The sequence below is a fragment of the Nyctereutes procyonoides genome, unplaced genomic scaffold (assembly GCF_905146905.1).
Source record: "Nyctereutes procyonoides isolate TBG_1078 unplaced genomic scaffold, NYPRO_anot_genome, whole genome shotgun sequence".
NCBI classification, from domain to species: Eukaryota; Metazoa; Chordata; class Mammalia; order Carnivora; family Canidae; genus Nyctereutes; species Nyctereutes procyonoides.
The window spans coordinates 12,666,406-12,685,092 of NW_026575147.1; the positions used below are offsets into that span (position 1 = coordinate 12,666,406).

The 18,687-nt window shown below is 32.9% G+C and overlaps 1 protein-coding gene across 2 annotated transcripts in view; it reads left to right on the forward strand.

The window, feature by feature from the left end:
- SYCP1 (synaptonemal complex protein 1) overlaps positions 1–18,687 on the forward strand; it is a 108,084-nt gene that overhangs the window by 43,572 nt on the left and 45,825 nt on the right. For both annotated transcript variants that reach the window (XM_055312541.1, XM_055312542.1), the window contains exons 16-20: positions 7,875–7,979; positions 8,986–9,089; positions 10,216–10,333; positions 11,116–11,186; positions 14,308–14,389. In XM_055312541.1, the coding sequence (XP_055168516.1) occupies positions 7,875–7,979; positions 8,986–9,089; positions 10,216–10,333; positions 11,116–11,186; positions 14,308–14,389 (480 nt within the window). The remainder of the gene's footprint in view (positions 1–7,874; positions 7,980–8,985; positions 9,090–10,215; positions 10,334–11,115; positions 11,187–14,307; positions 14,390–18,687) is intronic.

Genomic DNA, 18,687 nt, shown 5'->3' on the forward strand with positions numbered 1-18,687 from the left:
TCAAAAGTAAAGATTGAACTGAAATCCAGATAAGGAAGGGAAGAGCTTATCCAGAAGAGAAAATATTATTTGTAAAGTTCCTTTGATAGGAAGGAGTATGGTAAGTGCAATGTGGAGTGAAAAGAAGAGAGTGGTACAAAATGAGGCTAAAGAGTTAAGTAGTAGGAGTGTGGCAATTGATGGCCTTTTGAATCATATCAAGATAGTTTTGTATTTATCCGAAGAGGAATGGAAAGCTCTAAAGAATTTGAGTAGAGAGTGACTTAGTTTGCATTTTGAAAAGCTTATTTGGCTTGTAATATTGAGAACAGTATATTAAGATACAACAGTTAAGTAGACAACCGAAGTAGCTAGAGGAGAGATTGATTATAACTTAGGCTGGGAGGTGGTGGTGAGAAAAAGTGGATGGTTTTGAGAGATATTTAAGATTTAAATACTTTGGATTGATCTGGTGGGGGTATTATCATTTGTTGAAAAGATTCCTTTTCTTTTTCCATTGAATTGCTTTTATACATTTATAGAAAAATCAATTGGCCATATTTGTATGGATCTGTTTCTGGACTATTTCTGTTTTCCTTGTCTATTTGTTATCAGTTCACCAATATATCAGTGTCTTGATTATTGCAGCTTTATAGTTAGTCTTAGATTTTGGTAATGTGATTCCTCCAGCTTCATTATTTTTCAAAATTGTTTTAGCTCTTCCAGTTCCTTTATCATATAAATTTTCAGCTGGTCTGTATCTAAGAAAATTACATCAGAATTATAATAGTAATTGTGGGGGGGATCCCTGGGTGGCTCAGCAGTTTGGCGCCTGCCTTTGGCCCAGGGCACTATCCTGGAATCCCGGGATCGAGTCCCACGTTGGGCTCCCGGCGTGGAGCCTGCTTCTCCCTCCTCCTGTGTCTCTGCCCCCCCCCCATCATAAATAAATAAATAAATCCTATAATAGTAATTGTGTGAAATCTATAGATCAATTGGGGTTGAATTGTTATGATTACTTATGTTGAGTCTTCTAATACATGAACATGTTATCTATTTGTCCTTGAATCTTTAATTAGCATTTTGTAGTTTTCAGTGTATAAATCTATTCATGTTACATTTATACCTAAGTATTTCCTTTCTGAAAGGTGTTTTGCCTTTATTTAAAAGTGTCTTTCCAGTTGTACTTTGCTAGTAGATGGGAAATGATTGCTTTATGCACTAACCTTGTATCCTGCAGTCTTCCTAAAATCATTTTAGTTCTAGGAGTTTTTTGCACATTCCTTATAATTTTCTATGTAGACAGCCACTTTGTCGGCAAATAAGGACAGTGGTAGTTCTTTTATTCTTGTCTAACTGCACTGGATCAGACTTCTAATATGACATTCTTGAATAGGAGTGGTGAGCATGTACATCTTGGATACTTTGACCTTAAGTGTGATGTTAATTATTATTATTTTTTTTTAGAAATGCCCTTCTATTCATAGTTTTTTTGACAGCTTTTTTTTTTAAAGATTTTATTTATTTATTCATGAGAGACATAGAGAGGCAGAGATATAGGCAGAGGGAGAAGCAGGCTCCATGCAGAGAGCCCGATGCAGGACTTGATCCTGGGACTCCAGGATCATGCCCTGGGCCAAAGGCAGGTGCTCAACTGCTGAGCCACCCAGGCGTCCCTTTTGACAGCTTTTAATGTGAATCTATGTTGAATTTTGTCAAATGCTTTTTTCTGTGCCTTTTGATATAATTATGTGGTTTTTCTTTTTCAGAATCTTATGGTATAGTACATTGGTTTTTCAAGTATTGAACTAGCTTTGCATTCTTGGGATAAATCCCAGTTGGTGTGGCATATTTTTCTTTTTCTACATTGATGAATTTGTTTTATTAATATTCTGTTGAGGATTTGTGTTTTATTGTTCATGGGAAGTCTATAGTTTTCTTCGATTATCTGGTTTTGGAATTAGGCTGTTACTGGCCTCAGAAAATGAGTTGGGAAGCATTTCTTTCATTTCCATTTTTTTGAAAGGGATTTTATAGAATTAGTGTTATTTCTTCCTTAAACATTTGTTAGAATTTTCTGGTGAAATCATCTGAACCTAGAGACTCTTTTTTGGCAAGATTTTAAACTATGAATCTAATGTCATTCATTATTATAAAACTATTAAGTTACCTGTTTTATCTTAGGTGATTTTGGTAGTTTGTGGTTTTTAGGGAATTACTCCATTTCATTGAAGTTGTCAACTTTCTGTGCATAGAGTTTGTAGCATTTGTTATATTTTGAATGTCTATGGAATCTATAGTATTTTCCCTTACTTTCATTACTAATATTGGTGATTTGTGTATGCTCTCTTTTTTCTTTGTCAGTCTTGATAGAAATTTATTAATTTTACTTTTCAAATAACCAACTTTTCATTTTGTTGATTTTTCTCCATTCTTCTATTTTCAGTTTCATTGATTTCTGCTCTTTACTATTTCCTTCCTTCTATCTGCTTTGGGTTGTTTATTTTGATCTTTTTCTAGGTTCTTAAGATAGAAACTTAGATCGTTGTTTTGAGACCATTCTTTTCCAAAATGAGCATTTAATGCTGTAAGTTTCCTTTAATCGTCTCTTTAGCTGCATCCCACAAATTTTGTTATATTTTCATTTTCATTTAGGTTGAAATATTTTCAGTTTCTCTTGATTTCTTCTTTGACCCTGGGGTTATTTAGAAGTCTGTTATTTAATTTCTCCATGTATTTGGAGACTTTCCTCTTTTATTCCTGTTATTCATTTTTAGTTTAATTCCATTATAATCAGAGAATATATTATTACTTGTAAAGAATTTGTACTCTCCTATTGTTAGGTATAGTGTTGTATAAATGTCATTTAGATTCAGTTGATTAACTGTATTGTGAAAATCTTCTGGTTTTTTTTTGTCCTTTTTTCTATAATTGAGAGATAAGTGTTAAAATCTCCTTTTTTAAAAAAATATTTTATTTATTCCTGAGAGAGAGGAGGGGGTTCAGAGACACAGGCAGAGGGAGAAGCAGGCTCCACGCAGTGAGCTTGACGCGGGGCCCAATCCTGGGTCTCCAGGACCAGGCCCTGGGCCGAAGGTGGTGCCAAACTGCTGAGCCACTAGGGCTGCCCATTCTATTTTGATTTAGTAATGTTTCTTTCTAATTATGTCAATATTTGCGTCACATATTTTGAATTTCTATTATAAGCCTCACATTCATATATAACTATTATATTTTCCTGACAAATTGATCTTTGATCATTATTAAATATCTCTTTTTATCTCTGATAGTATCCTTTTGTCATTTTTTTTTAGTATCCTTTTGTCTTGAAGAAAGTTTATGATTTGCATGGTGCATCTTTCAACTTATATTAGTCTTTATATTTGTAGATACTTGTGTGTGTGTATATACACATATATATGTATATGGATCTTTCTATATATTATTGTTAGAGTTAGCTTTTTAAATCACAAATATCATATTATATGCTGTATTGAAATTTTAAATAGCTCCACATTGCCTATAGATAAAATTCAGACTCTTTAAGTACAATTAGTAGGTTTTTTTAAAAAGTTTTTATTTAAATTCTATTTAGTTAACATATAGTATATTGTTAGTTTCAGGGATAGAATTTAGTGATTCATCAGTTGCCTCTAATATCCACTGCTCATTACATGAAGTGCCCTCCTTAACGCCCATCATTCAATTACTCCATACCCCCACTCATCTCTCCTCCAGCAACACTCAGTTTGTTTTCTATACTTTAGAGTCTCTCATGGTTTGCCTCTCTCTGTTATCTTATTTTTCCTTCCGTTCCCCTATGTTCATGAGTATTGTTCCTTAAATTCCGCATATGGATGAAATCATATGGTATTTGTCTTTCTCTGACTTAATTCACTTAGGATAATACCCTCTAGTTCCATCCACATCATTGCAAATGGCAAGAGTTCATTCTTTTTGATGGCTGGGTAATATTCCATTGTGCATATGTATGTGTGTGTGTATATACATATATGCATACACATACACACACCACATCTTTATCCATTCATCTGTTGATGGATATCTTGGCTCTTTCTATAGTTTGGCTATTGTGGACATTGCTGCTCTAAACATTTGAATCACTATTTTTGTATCCTTTGGATAAATACCCAGTAGTGCAATTGCTGGGTTGTAAGGTAATTCTATTTTTAACTTCTTGAGGAAACTCCATACTGTTTTCCAGAGTGGCTGTACCAGCTTGCATTCCCACCAAGAATGTAAGATGGTTCCCCTTTCTCTGCCTCCTTGCCAACATCTGTTGTTTCCTGAATTGTTAATTTTAGCTATCTGACAAGTGTGAGGTGGTATCTCATAGTGGTTTTGATTTGTATTTCCCTAATGCCAAGTGATGTGGAGCATTTTTTCATGTGTCCAGCAAGAAGTTGCTGCGGCAGAGGTCAAAGAAGTTTGCTGCCTATGTTCTCCCCTAGGATTTTGATGGATTCCTGTATCACATTTAGGTCTTTCATCCATTATGAATTTATTTCTGTGTATGGTGTAAGAAAATGGTCCAGGTTCATTCTTCTACGTGTGGCTATCCAATTTTCCCAACACTTGTTGAAGAGACTTTTTTTCCAGTGAATATTCTTTTCTGCTTTGTCGAAGATTTGTTTGCCATAGTGTTGAGGGTCAATTTCTGGGTTCTCTATTCTGTTCTTTTGATCTATGTGTCTGTTTTTGTGCCAGTACCATACTGTTTGGGTGATTACAGCTTTGTAATAGAGCTTGAAGTCCAGAATTGTGATGCTTTCAGTTTTTCTTTTATTTTTAAAGATTGCTTTGGCTATTTGGGGTATTTTCTGTTTCCATACAAATTTTAGAGTGGTTTGTTCAGCTCTGTGAAAAGTGCTCGTGGTATTTTGATAGGGATAGAAATAGTGAATGTGTAGATTACTTTGGGTAGCAAAGACATTTTAACAATATTTGTTCTTCCAATCCATGAGCATGGAACGTTTTTCCATTTCTTTGTGTCTTCCTCGATTTCTTTCATAAGTGTTACATATTTGCCAGAGTACAGGTCTTTTGCCTCTTTGGTTAGGTTTATTCCTTAGGTATCAAGATTTTTGGTGCAGTTGCAAATGGGATCAATTCTTGGATTTCTCTTTCTGCTGCTTCATTGTTTGTGTATAAAATGCAGCAGACTTTTTTGTGTTGATTTTATATCCTCCAACTTTATGAGTTCCTGTATCAGTTCTAGCAATTTTTTGGTGGAGCCTTTTGGGTTTTCTATATAGAGTATCATGTTGTTTGGGAAGACATGATTTAGATGCCTTTTATTTCTTTTTGTTGTCTGATTGCTGAGGCTAGGACTTCCAGTACTGTTATATAACAGTAGTAAGAGTGAACGTCACTGCTGTGTTCCTGATCTTAGAGGAAAAGCTCTTAGTTTTTCACCCATTGAGAATGATATTCACTGTGTCTTTCATATATGGCTTTTATGATGTTGACATATGTTCCCTCTATCCCTATATTGTGGAGGGTTTTTATGAAGAAAGCACACTATAGTTTGTCAGATGCTTTTTCTGCATCAGCTGAGAAGGTCATATGATTCTTGTCCTTTCTTTTGTTAATGTGATGTATCATGTTGATTGATTTGTGGATGTTGAAGCACCCTTGCAGCCCAGGAATAAATCTCACTTGGCCATGGTGAATAATCCTTTTAATGTACTATTGGATCCTATTAGCTAGTATCTTGTTGAGAATTTTGGCAACCGTGTTGATCAGGGATATTGGCTTATAATTCTCCCTATTAGTGGGGTCTTTGTGTGGTTTTGGGGTCAAGGTAATGCTGGCCTCAAAGAATGAATTTCAAAGTTTTCCTTCCATTTCTATTTTTGGGCACAGTTTCAGAAGAATAGGTATTATCCTTCTTTAAATGTTTGCTAGGATTACCCTGGGAAGCCATCTGGCCTTGGACTCTTGTTTGCTGGGAGATTTTTTTTTTTTTGGGGGGGAGATTTTTGATGACTAATTCAATTTCCTTGCTGGTTATGGGTCTGTTCAGGTTTTCTATTTCTTCTGGCTTCAGTTTTGGTAGTTTATGTTTCTAGGAATGCATCCATTTCTTCCAGATTGCCTAATTTGTTGGCATATAATTGCTCATAATACTTTTTTAATTGTTTGTATTTCTGTGATTGTGATATCTCCTCTTTCATTGGTGATTTTAAAGATTTGGTCCTTTCTCTTTTCTTTTTAATAAGTCTGGCTTGGGGTTTATCAGTCTTAATTTTTTCAAAGAACTGGTTCCTAGTTTTGTTGATTTGTCCTACTGTCTTGAAAAATCTTTATATCATCTATTTCTGTTCTGCTCTTTATTATTTCTCTTCTCCTGCTGGATTTAAGCTTAATTTGCTGTTCTTTTTCCAGCTCCTTTAGGTGTAAAGTGAGGTTGTATATTTGAGACTTTTCTTGCTTCTTTAAGAAGGGCTCTATTGCTTTATAATTCCCTCTTAGGACCTCCTTTGCTGCATCCCAAAGGTTTTGAGCTGTCATTTTCATTTTCATTTGCTTCCATGTATTTTTAAAGTTCTTCTTTAATATCCTGGTTGACCCATTCATTCTTTAGGAGGACGTCCTTTAATCTCCATGTATTTGTTGTCCTTCCAAGTTTTTTTTTTAATATTTTATTTATTTATCCATGAGACACACACACACAGAGAGAGAGAGAGAGAGAGAGAGAGAGAGAGAGAGAGAAAGAAGCAGAGACACAGGCAGAGGGAGAAGCAGGCTCTATGCAGGGAGCCTGATGTGGGACTGATGTGGGCGTGTTTCCAGGATCACGCCCTGGGCTGAAGGTGATGCTAAGCCACTGAGCCACCTGGGCTGCCCCATTCCAAGTTTTTTCTTGCAGTTGACTTCAAGTCTCATAGCATTGTGGTGTGAAAATACTGAGGTTAGGATCTCAAGTCTGTTTTGTACCAGTTGAATCCTGATTTGTGCCCCAGTTCAAATCTGATCTGATCTGTTCTGAAGATCGTTCCGTGTGCACTTGAAAAGATTGTGTACTCTGCTGCTTTAGGAGGAAATGCTCTGAATATATCTGTTAAGTTCATCTGATCCAGTTTGTTATTCAAAGTCCTTGTTTCTCTGTTGATCTTCTGCTTAGATGATTTGTCCATTGCTGTGAGGTGTTATTAAAATCCTCTACTATTATTGTGTTATTATCAATGAGTTTCTTTAATTTTGTTATTAATTGATTTATATATTTGGCTGCCAAGTTAAGGAGTGTTAAATACTGTAAATATTTACAGTTGTTACAACTTCTTGTTGGATAGACCCCTTTATTATGATATAGTGTCTTTCTTCATCTCTTATTAATCTTTGGTTTAAAATCTAGTTTGTCTGATACAAGGATGGCTACTCAGGTCCATCCTGAGGGAATAAAGTAAAACCATTTCATAGGAAGAATGATAATAGAATTAGAGATTATAGAATAGTGAAGATAAAATATTTGTTAGCTGTCATGTAAAAAAGAAATTAGAGTTATGTGACTAAGGAAGGCAGAACAATGATCATTGCATGAAAATTATAGGGAAACACATTTTAGTACAATATAATGAGAAGCAGGATTGATGAAATAGTGAGTGACTAATAAATTTAATAAATTGGAGTGATTTATACATAAGATAAAGTTTGAATTCAGTAACCTGTATGTTTTTTTTAATAAAAAATTTCAGGGCTCTGTCCATTGTCATATTTAGTTTTGAAATTTACTTAATTATGACTTGTTTTCTCATTTTGAAAAAATTTAGCCAAAGAGATACTGATAATTCTTTTTGCTACAGTTAGACATTTTGATTATTTTGCATACATGTGTGCTTTGGCTGTCATGATTTGTTAATGTTCTTAAATAGGCAGAAAACCAAAAGCTTTTAGATGAAAAGAAACAATTTGAGAAAATTGCTGAAGAATTAAAAGGAGCAGAACAAGAACTAACTGGTCTTCTCCAAACCAGAGAGGTTTGCTTTAAAAAAATACATTTTTCTTTCCAACATTTTATTAGTAGAGTACATGTTTACAGAATAGATTGTGGTATAGTTGTTAGCTTTGTGAGAGATTTCTTCACAAAATTCCTTTCAAAGGACGTGTTCATGCTACATATAATATACTAATGATTGTTTGAAACCAGTCTAAAGAATTTTTATATTATAATTTGGGAGAGAAAGGTCAACATTGAGATCTCAATAGATATCAATAGTATGCATAATGCTATGGTTTATAACAATCACATTTTCGATTTCTTTAGTATTTCTTAATTTATACATTTAAAATTTCACCGTTATTAGGTTCTTTTTAATTTTTTAAGTTCTTTTTTATAATTTTATAGTGTTCTTACTATAATTTTAGAATGGATTTTTTATTTAAAAGAAGTATTTTTTCAGCATTACATTGTAACTATCTTTTTATAATAAGAACAGCTTAGATTTTTTTTTAAAGATTTTATTTATTTGAGCATGAGCAGAAGTGGGGGAGGGGCATAGGGTGAGAGACAGGGACAAGCCAACTCCCTGCTGAGTGTGGAGTTGGAGGTGGGGCTAGATCTCAGTTCCTGATCATGACCTGAACTGAAGTCATATCCTTAACTGACTGAGTACCTAGGCACCCCCGGAAGAGCTTAGTTTTTAAGATACTGCCTGATTTCATTAATTAATATATTTTTTCTTAATATAACATTTTAATTGAGATTAATTACCTGGTAGAGCAAAATTGATGAAAATATTTTATATGTGAACATGATTTTACTAGTTGAGCTTTAGAATATCAAGATGGAATTTACTTAAATTTGTCATTGATCCTTATTCTAAAATTATAATGGTTTTGGCATTAAATCCATTAAGTTTTAAAATTTGACATTTTCTTATCAAAATATTGCCAAATATATGACTTGATTACAAAGTGGCCATACTTTTAAATAAGAAAATAGTAAAAAAATGTTTGCTGTCATTATATACATTTACTTTCCAGGAAAAAGTACATGATTTGGAAATACAATTAACTGCCATTGTGACAAGTGAACAGCATTATTCTAAACAGGTTAAAGAGCTGAAAACTGAGCTTGAAAATGAGAAGTAAGTTTTCTGTCTATAAATAACTTATATATTCAATTTCTAAGCTTTCTGATAGTTAAGAGTAAATTAGTAAGTTATATTTGATATTTATTTAAATGGGGTTAAAGTTGTGTTTTATTCCTAGAGTTCAAAATAATTTATTAATTCCATTGTTAATTACTTTAGCAATGATATATACATGTTATTAACATAAAAAGAGTACGTTACAAAGTTGAAAACTTCTTTATAAGATCACTGTATTACTTTTCTTGGAGATATCTGGTTCCTGATAAAAATAATCATTTGCAGTTCTACATAGTTATTTTGGTTATTTTGTTAAATTATTTCATAGATTTGTTTTGGTGACACACAGGTCATTGAATTATCAGTAAAATTTATCAACCAAATTTCCTTTTAATAAATGGGCTGGTTAGTTATTTATACTTTAGTATAAATTTATGTTATCCTTGGTATATTTGCTTTTTCAACCTTTCTTTTTTTTTAATCTACTCTTCAATGATTTTCCAGTACTGGTAAGTAGAAGAAGATAGTAGGTGCTACTGAAATCATTCCATAGAGCCACACAGTCCCCTTCTCTCATTTAAAATTGATTTTGATTGCAACCAATAATTGCAGTAATCTCTTTTCCAGTGTAGAGCATTTGAGATCTTGTAAGAGCTGTTCAAGTGTTGTGTATAGAAGTTAAACAAATTTTATTTATTTTAATTTAAATATTTTGTTAAAAATAGTTCATACCTCATGTACTACTTTAATCAAATCACCAGAGGTTTGGAATAGTTTCTAAAAGACAGTATACTAGAGAGAAAAAAATAATATGAAAAAAATCATATATCCTTCAAAATGTGTGGAAAAATATGGGGCATGAAATGTGTAGGGAATATTCAAGGAAATATATGACATCTTGAAAAACTTATTCTAGAAAATTTCAAGCATGTACAAAGTCGGGGCAATAATGTAATGAAGCAGCATGTACCTATCACTCAGATTCAGAAATTATTAACTAATGGCCAATCTTATTTATACTCCCAGCTCTTTCTTCCTTTACCCTAAGATTATCTTGAATTAAATTCCACATCATATAATTTAATAGGTAAATATTTAGGTCTGACATGTTTTTAAAAAATAGGCTTAAGACTACTGAACTAAATGCAAGCTGCAACAGGCTTTCACTGGAGAACAAAGAACTAGCACAAGAAACAAGTGATATGGCCCTAGAAATCAAGAAACAGCAAGAAGATATTGATGTGAGTTGAAAAAGAAAGTACCAGTGACTTAGTTTTCTAACCTTTAAAATTAGGGTATTAGAATAGATGACCTTCCAAGATTCTTTCACCTTTACAAATCTGATTATCTTAGAGCTGATACTTTGTTTCAAAAGAAAAACTTGCATATTGATTTAGATGGTGATAATGAGCAACAGAATATATAGACTACCGATTGATAAAGTTGATCTAGTTTTAAGCATCAAGATTTTTGTGAAGTATTTATTAAGTTATGTAAGAATGTGGAGGATACAATGGTGAATAACCTCTTCCTTCCTCTTAAAGTTCTTATGGCTCAATAGAAACCAAAGGCTCAAATAACTTAAAATACTATATGTGTTGTTTTTGGGATCAAGTGTTGCCAGAGTTGACAGGATTACTTCTGCCTTGGTGGAAGAGAAGGCTTCAGAGAGTATAGCATTGATTTTAGGCTTAAAAGATAAATGAGTTCAGTAGGTAACAGTGAATGGAAAAGCATTCCTTGAAACCACAGAAATATGAACAGAGGATAGAAGGCTTAAATTATCACTGGGAAACAGCAAGTAAGACTTGTTTTTTTAGCTCCTATATAGAGATTGTTAGGGGAGTAATTAAAGTAAGGCTGGAAAAATAATGTGGGACTATGCAAGGTCAATAACCCATTGTCTTGTTTTATATACAACTAAATGAATTTTATGCTGACAGATAAAGGTTTTAGATAAGTTTCAATTTTATTTTTGTTGAAACAAAATAATTAATATAAACAACTTTGATTATTTCCTTAGAATAGCAAAAAGCAGGAAGAAATGATGTTGAGACAAATAGAAAAACTGGAAGAAACAGAAACACAGTTAAGGCAAGACCAATGAGTTGGCTTTTTTTTTTGTCTGGCAGAAGATTTAGTATTTCTTTTCTGTTAATCTGTTACAGTTAATTTAGATAATACTTAATGCTGAATGTGGGATAAAATAAAAAATTAGAATTACTACGTTGGAGTTCTGCTTAGAAATAAAATTGTAATAATATCTTTTGTTCTTAGTGTTGAAATAGTAAGATTAGGCATAGAAATAAATTTTAAAGCATCCTAAACTTTCTTATATTTAAAATTTAAGAAAGTAACTATATGCAAGAAAATTTAGAAATTTTAAAAAAATTAGTATTTTTAAACATTATCCATGTTTCTGTGTGTTTTCACAATCATCTATTTTATTGCTTCTATACTAGTTAAGTGGATATAACAATATTTATTTTAATTCTTTTTGGTTTTAGATATTTATGTTTTCTAGTTTTCCATTATCATAAATAGTACTGTAGTCAACATCTTGGTGCCTACAGATTTGTTTCCTTATTTTGAATTTGATAGGGTACATTTCAAGGAGTAAAATTTTCTGAGTCACTGCAATAATTGTTTCAATGACTTTTTTTTTTAATTTTAATTTTAATTTTTTTATTTTATTTTTTTTTTTATTTATGATAGTCACACAGAGAGAGAGAGAGAGAGGCAGAGACACAGGCAGAGGGATAAGCAGGCTCCATGCACTGGGAGCCCGAAGTGGGATTCGATCCCGGGTCTCCAGGATCGCGCCCTGGGCCAAAGGCAGGCGCCAAACCACTGCGCCACCCAGGGATCCCCTGTTTCAATGACTTTTGATAGTCAAATGTTTTCTGATAGGTTTGACTGGTTGTAAAGAATACAGTTCAATGATTTTTGTATGAAAATGCTAGTTCCAAAGTCTTTTAATTTGTTTTGGATATTATCATTAACTGATTTGATAATATAACAGCTAAAAACAACTCAATACTCTTATGATTTATAATATTAATTTTTTGGGTAAACTTTATCCAAAAACTTTATGATTTTTTGTTTGCTTGCTAGAATTTCTTATTTCTGAAATCGCTTATATCTGTTCCCCATTAATATTTTGAGGTCTCAATTGTTTTCTTACTGATTTATTTAAGCTTTAAAAAATATAGTAATCCTTTATCTTATTTAATTTATAGTACATATTTCCCCCAACTTGTTTTCCTTTTATTTTGGGCAATTTTTGTCTTACACAAGTTTTTTGATTTTTGTATTAAGTCTAATTGTCTTTTTTTGGGGGGAGTGTAAATTTTCCCATTGCTTGTCTACTTAGAAATTTTTTGCCTGCTTGAAATCAAATATTAATTTTTTTAGTTCTTTTTCAATTTGATATATTGATACTTAGGTTTTTTTTCTCTTTTTCAAATAAAAAAGACATTTCAAGATGTAGTTTACTTCTTAACACAACTATGGATCTATGAACTTGGGTTTTGATATATAGTGTTTTATTTTTTTATTTTATAAAGATTTTATTTACTTGTTCATGAGAGACACAGAGAGTGAGAGAGAGAGGCAGAGACATAGGCAGAGGGAGAAGCAGGCTCCCCGCAGGGAACCCAATGTGGAAATCCATTCCAGGATCACACCCTGAGCCAAAGGCAGATGCTCAACCGCTGAGCTACCCAAGTGTCCTGGTATATAGTGTTTTAATGTTTATTTTCTAAGTAACCTGTTTTTGTATTTTATTTCCTTTTAATCCATTAGTAATTTGGATGATTTCCAAATATTTGGGGGCTCTTGTTTGTACTTATATTCTGACATATTAAGTTTTTTTTTATATTTGGTTAATATATAACATTTTGTTATATGTGGTTATGTGGACAAAGTGCTGCGTACAGTTCCTGGCCACATAACTCGTTATTTTCTAGGTTTAGAAAGTCATTTTTTATCATACTTCTAATGATTGCTTTTGTTGTTTTTGCTCAAATTTCTCCTTCAGAAGTAGCCGTTATTTTTAGATTCAATCTCTGTGATTAAGGCACTGTATATTTTGAGGATAAAAAGTGAAGACCTATTTTAGGGAAAGCTGCTGTTTATTTAAGAGGATTCAAATTATTTGGTTAATAGCTTTTCGTACATGTACCTATAGACTTAAAGAACCTAAATATAAATACATAATAATAAGAATATGCCAATTAAAGAAAAAGAATATGCCAATTAAAAATTTAATACTCGGGATCCCTGGGTGGTGCAGCGGTTTAGCACCTGCCTTTGGCCCAGGGCACGATCCTGGAGACCCGGGATCGAATCCCACGTTGGGTTCCCGGTGCATGGAGCCTGCTTCTCCCTCTGCCTGTGTCTCTGCCTCTCTCTCTCTCTCTCTCTCTCTCTCTCTCTCTCTGTGTGTGTGTGACTATCATTAAAAAAAATTAATACTCAGTTAAAGAGTAAATATCCTGGACTCAGTTTTTACAAGGCCAGCCATATGAGTGAATGATTCTGTGCATACAGGCTAGACCCAGCAACATAGTAGTGCTAACCAGAGACTGTAATTAGAAATAGCTTCAAGGATCTGACACAAAGGTACCTTTGCTTTAATGTGTAACAGGCAGATTTTTAATCTAAACAATTTTGAAAGGATTATACAAACATATGGCACAAGTTCCAAAGTGACAAAGCGGCACATAGGGAAAGAAAACTATCTTCCTATTGTCTCCCTGCTACCTAGTTTCCTTCCCCAGAAGTATCACTGTTTCTTGTGTGTTTCCAGAGATACTCTCTCTATATGTAAGGATATTTGTCTATGTAAATATCTCATTAAAATCACTTGTTATTTATGTCCCTAATTTATTTGTATAAAATTGTGACATGTTAGAATGATGACTGGTTTATGACTCACGAGTAAAGTGAAATCTTGACTTAAAAAAAGTATTTCTTTTTTTTAATGGATAAAGGATCTAGATGATTAGTTCCAAATTAAATGTATAAAGTAATTTAAGTGTAGGAGAGGAAGTGTACCTGTTGACATTAATGCATGAAAAATTACCAAAAAAAAAAGAAAAAGAAAATCTAAACCAACAGAAAATATAATAGTCAATGATTTTAAGAAATCCCAGAAAAGGAATGAAACAAAAATATAAAAATTTCTTCACTACACTCTTCCATTTCCTTTAAGGAATGAATTGGTATCTGTGAGAGAAGAACTAAAACGGAAAGGAGATGAAGTTAAATGTAAATTGGACAAAAGTGAAGAAAATGTATGTTATATTTAATAATAAATTGTATAACAGAATTTCAAGTCCTAAAATAAACAGCACATGTTTAAAAAAAAGTGAAGCATGCTATAGTATAAATAGTGATATAGGGACTCTTGTAGGCTATTGACCTTTAAACTATAGGCAAAGTTGGGTTATTTTGCTTACATGGTTTATATCTAGAAGAAATAGTGGTGTAATTCTAAATTTCTTTCATAAATGCTCAATATTTAGGGGCACCTAGGTGGCTCAGTCACTTAAGCATCTGACTGTGATCTCAGCTCAGGTCTTGATCTCGGGCTCATGAGTACAAGTCGGGTTCCATGCTGATGTGGAGCCTACTTAAAAAAACACAAAGCAAAACCCCATAAATGTTCAATATTTAATGTTGATTTACATTTTTAGGCTAAAGGGGCTCATGTTTTAGTAGTAAGGAACATACTGATAAATTGATGTTTGTGTTGTGCTTTGGTGGATATGATTTGGTGGATATGATCCCAACAAGTTGAGATAGGAAGATTTTTAAGCAAAGAATGTCACAGAAGTGGAATAGTACAAAATATGTGACATGATAATAGTATTCAATATACGTAGTGGGGGAAAAATTTGCCTAAATAGAAAGATCAAACTAGATTGTAAAGGCCTTGACTGTGTTTTTTCATTCATTCAACACATATTATTAGCTACGTACATGTGTGAGGCATTGTTCCAGGTGCCCAGTTTGGATTTCATTTGTTCTGGTGGATAATAGGTAATCTAATTAAGGGTTTTTTTTAAATTAGGGAAATGACATTTTTAATTTTTAAGAATGGAATGGGGAGATGTGAAGGGCACTGGAATCAGTTGGAAGGCTTTAAAAAAACATCTTGAATGCTCTGAAAAAAAATCTTGAAAAGGACTTTGGCCTAGTTTAGTTTACTTACTTATTCTTGAGTCAGTCATTGTGGTTAAGGGGTAAAGTAATTTGGTGAAGCCTAAGCTGTGTACCCACCTACTCCTAGAGACAGATCAGCTTCCATCAAACCACATGGATTAATAAGCCAGATTACTATGGATTTTATACTAATAGTGTTTTCTCAGGAAAGGATGGTGGCCAAACCAAAACAGGTTCTCTATATAAATGATATTGGAACCTATACAGGGAACATCTAATCAAAAGTTGATTCAGGACAAGCTTACTGGAAGAAGTGACATTTAGTTTGAAACCTAAGATTAATAGGAATTAGTGGAAGGCAGAGGGGTGGACACAAATATATCAGGGAAGAGAGTATTATAAATTATAAGCACACACACATATACTCTATACAGAGTATGAGAGAGTGTCATATTTAAACAACTATGAAAAGTTCATCTTGGCTAAAAGGTGGAGTTTAAGATAATAGTAATAGTGGAGGGAGTAGGAAAAGATGAGAGTAGAGAGATGAGCATGGAGAGATGAAGGATAGGGGAAATGAAGATTGAGAGAGATGAGGACAGATTATTTAAGGCTTCATAAACTATATTTAGGAATTTGAGGTTATTGAACAATTTTGACCTGAGAAGTGTCATATTTATTTTTAGAAAGTTGTAAGACTATATCGACTAAGGATGAGATGAACTAATATTTTTAACAGCTGACAGTGTACCAGGAACATTCTAGTTCTTTATATACATTCTTAGTTAACTGCAAGTTATTTTTTCCTTGTTTTATAAATTAAGATATTAGGCCTCTGAAGGGTGAAAAAGCCTTGAAAGGAAGGCTACATGACTAAGAAGTAGTAGTGCTGGCCTTTTAACATTGTTTAGACTATACCACACTTTTTTTCTCTCCAAAAGGTATTTTTTCTTTATATTTATTAAGTTCAACTAGACAATGGAATTTAATCTCCCAGAGGTTTGCTATGTAATATACTACTTTAAAATTTGCATCACAGGCTGCTTCAGGACACTAGTTCTTTTGTGATGGAGAAAAATATGAATTTGTTGTTCAATGTAAAATAAAAATCCTTTACCAGGAATTTAAATGTATTTCACCAAGTACAAGATATTAGTGATAAGTTAAGGAAAAAAGCTGAAAATGAAACACTTACACTTTGTTAGCACTTTTAAGCTTGTTCCGTGGTCGGATTTCAATTTACTTATTGAAACAGTTTCCCCAAAAGAATCCAATTTGGAAGTAGTTCTCAGAAGTTTGCCTGATATTGAAATTCATTACACCTTTCTCCCCAGTTCGCTACCTTAGTTCAGACATTTATATTATTTTATACATGCTCTCTCTGAGACTATTTTCTCATCTCTAAAATGGATATAATAATACCTGCCCTTTATCATTGGGTTGTTCTGAGGTTCAGGTTAACAGATGTTTGTGAAAGATACATTTAAAAGATTATAAACATTTCTGTACAAGACAACTTTAAAAAATTCAGGGTAAACTGGAAAAGTTGATTAAATATTACAAAGTAATATTGGGCTAAGATTAAAATAAGAATGATGAACATTAACACAAAAAATGAAAGATAATTTCTTTTTAAAAAAGGATATTGCATTAAACTGGGAGTATGGATATTTTATGTAGAAATATAAGACTAAGTTATGTAATTCCACTTTTGAAAGATATTCATAGAAGAAAATAGAAATTCTGTTAACGTTTTACATCTGATGGCAAATAATGTTTCTTAGGCTCGCAGCATTGAATGTGAAGTTTTAAAGAAAGAGAAACAAATGAAGATCTTAGAAAACAAGGTATTATCAAATTGCAAGAAATGTTTTTAAGAAGAGTCTTTGTAATAATATGTGTATGACTAGATTCTGACCAGTCTTTACACTGTCCTGTACAGGGAGATTTCAGTTCTCTTTTGAAGGCGTTAAAGGAATAATTTTGGATTTTACCACAGATTTCTTTGAAGAAGCTCTGGTTTCAGGAGTTTTGTACTTCAAAATTTCAAAGAGCAAAGTTTCATTAAACTCCTCTTTAGTTATCTTTTTCCCTTTCCCCAAATTTTACACTCTCAGCAGCTGCATTTGTTGCAGATATGTTTAGAATGGCAAGATGCTTTTAAACATTGTTGTTAGACATTTCTCTCATTCTTATAATCAAACGAGCTACAGAAAATTTTCTACTCTCTTTATGTGAAGTTGTGAAGTGTTTTTACTGCCTGGCTGCCCATCCCAATTCACTTCTCTCATCTCTATACATTTGTCCTAAACTTGACCTTCTACATAAGTAATGCTCTGGAAAAGTATGGTTCTCTCTGAAGTTCTGACCTCTGATAATCAACACCATTTTTTTTTTCTGCCTAGAATTCTGGTAAATGAAATTCTTTATTGCTATTTTACTTAGAAATGAACTGTGATTGTGGGACGGCTGGGTGGCTCAATGGTTGAGCGTCTGCTTTTGGCGAGTCCCACATGGGGCTCCCTATCGGGAGCCTGCTTCTCCTTCTGCCTATGTCTCTGCCTCTCTCTCTGTGTCTTTCATGAATAAATAAAATCTTAAAAAAAAAAAAAAGAAATGGACTGTGATTGGGGAAAAAAAAACTATGGTAGTTTAAATCCTTTTCAAGAATTTTGGACATTCTACCAAATATATTTATCTTCATTAGCCCTAAATTTGGAGATTATTTAAATTTAAAAGGAGTGACAAGTTATTTTAATTTTCATTAGTTTATTCAGAAAAAAAAGAGTAAGATGGAGCAGTCAAATGACATTCAAAGTTGATAGTTTTGATGTCATTATTTTAGTAAGACATGCACTTATTTTTGGACTGCAGTAATGTGAGTTATAAAGTTGGCTTTATAGGAATATCAATATCTGAAGTCTTTTCAGGAGTAAGTCTGATTTTCATTCTTTCTGCTGATGTTTACTCATTGATTCTTATGAATTCTTTGTGTTCTTTATGATTCTTTGGAATTTTATCTATGGGAATTCTTTGAGGCTTGTGTTAAAGTTTATATCTTCCCAAAAGGATTTCTTTAGGAGCACCTTTCACCAGGAACCGTTTTAAATTAAATTCTCCATTTTAGGCTTTTCCAAATCCTAGCAATAGTATGAATTCAGGCTATAAACTCCTATAAGGCCACCTCATGGCTACAAATTCTCAGAGACCATTTTGATACCTTTCACTTAGTGCTAACATCAAGGCAGACAAGTTTTCTTGTGCCCCTCTGTGTGACAGATTTATTTATTTATTTTTACATTTTCATGGAGTAGGTAGTTTTTGAGTTTGTGGCTTTATGCAGGGTTGTCTTATTCAATTCCTTTCCTTTAGTGAGCTCTAAGTTTTATCTCCTATCTCCCTTTTCCTAGGTAGTTTTAGCAGATAT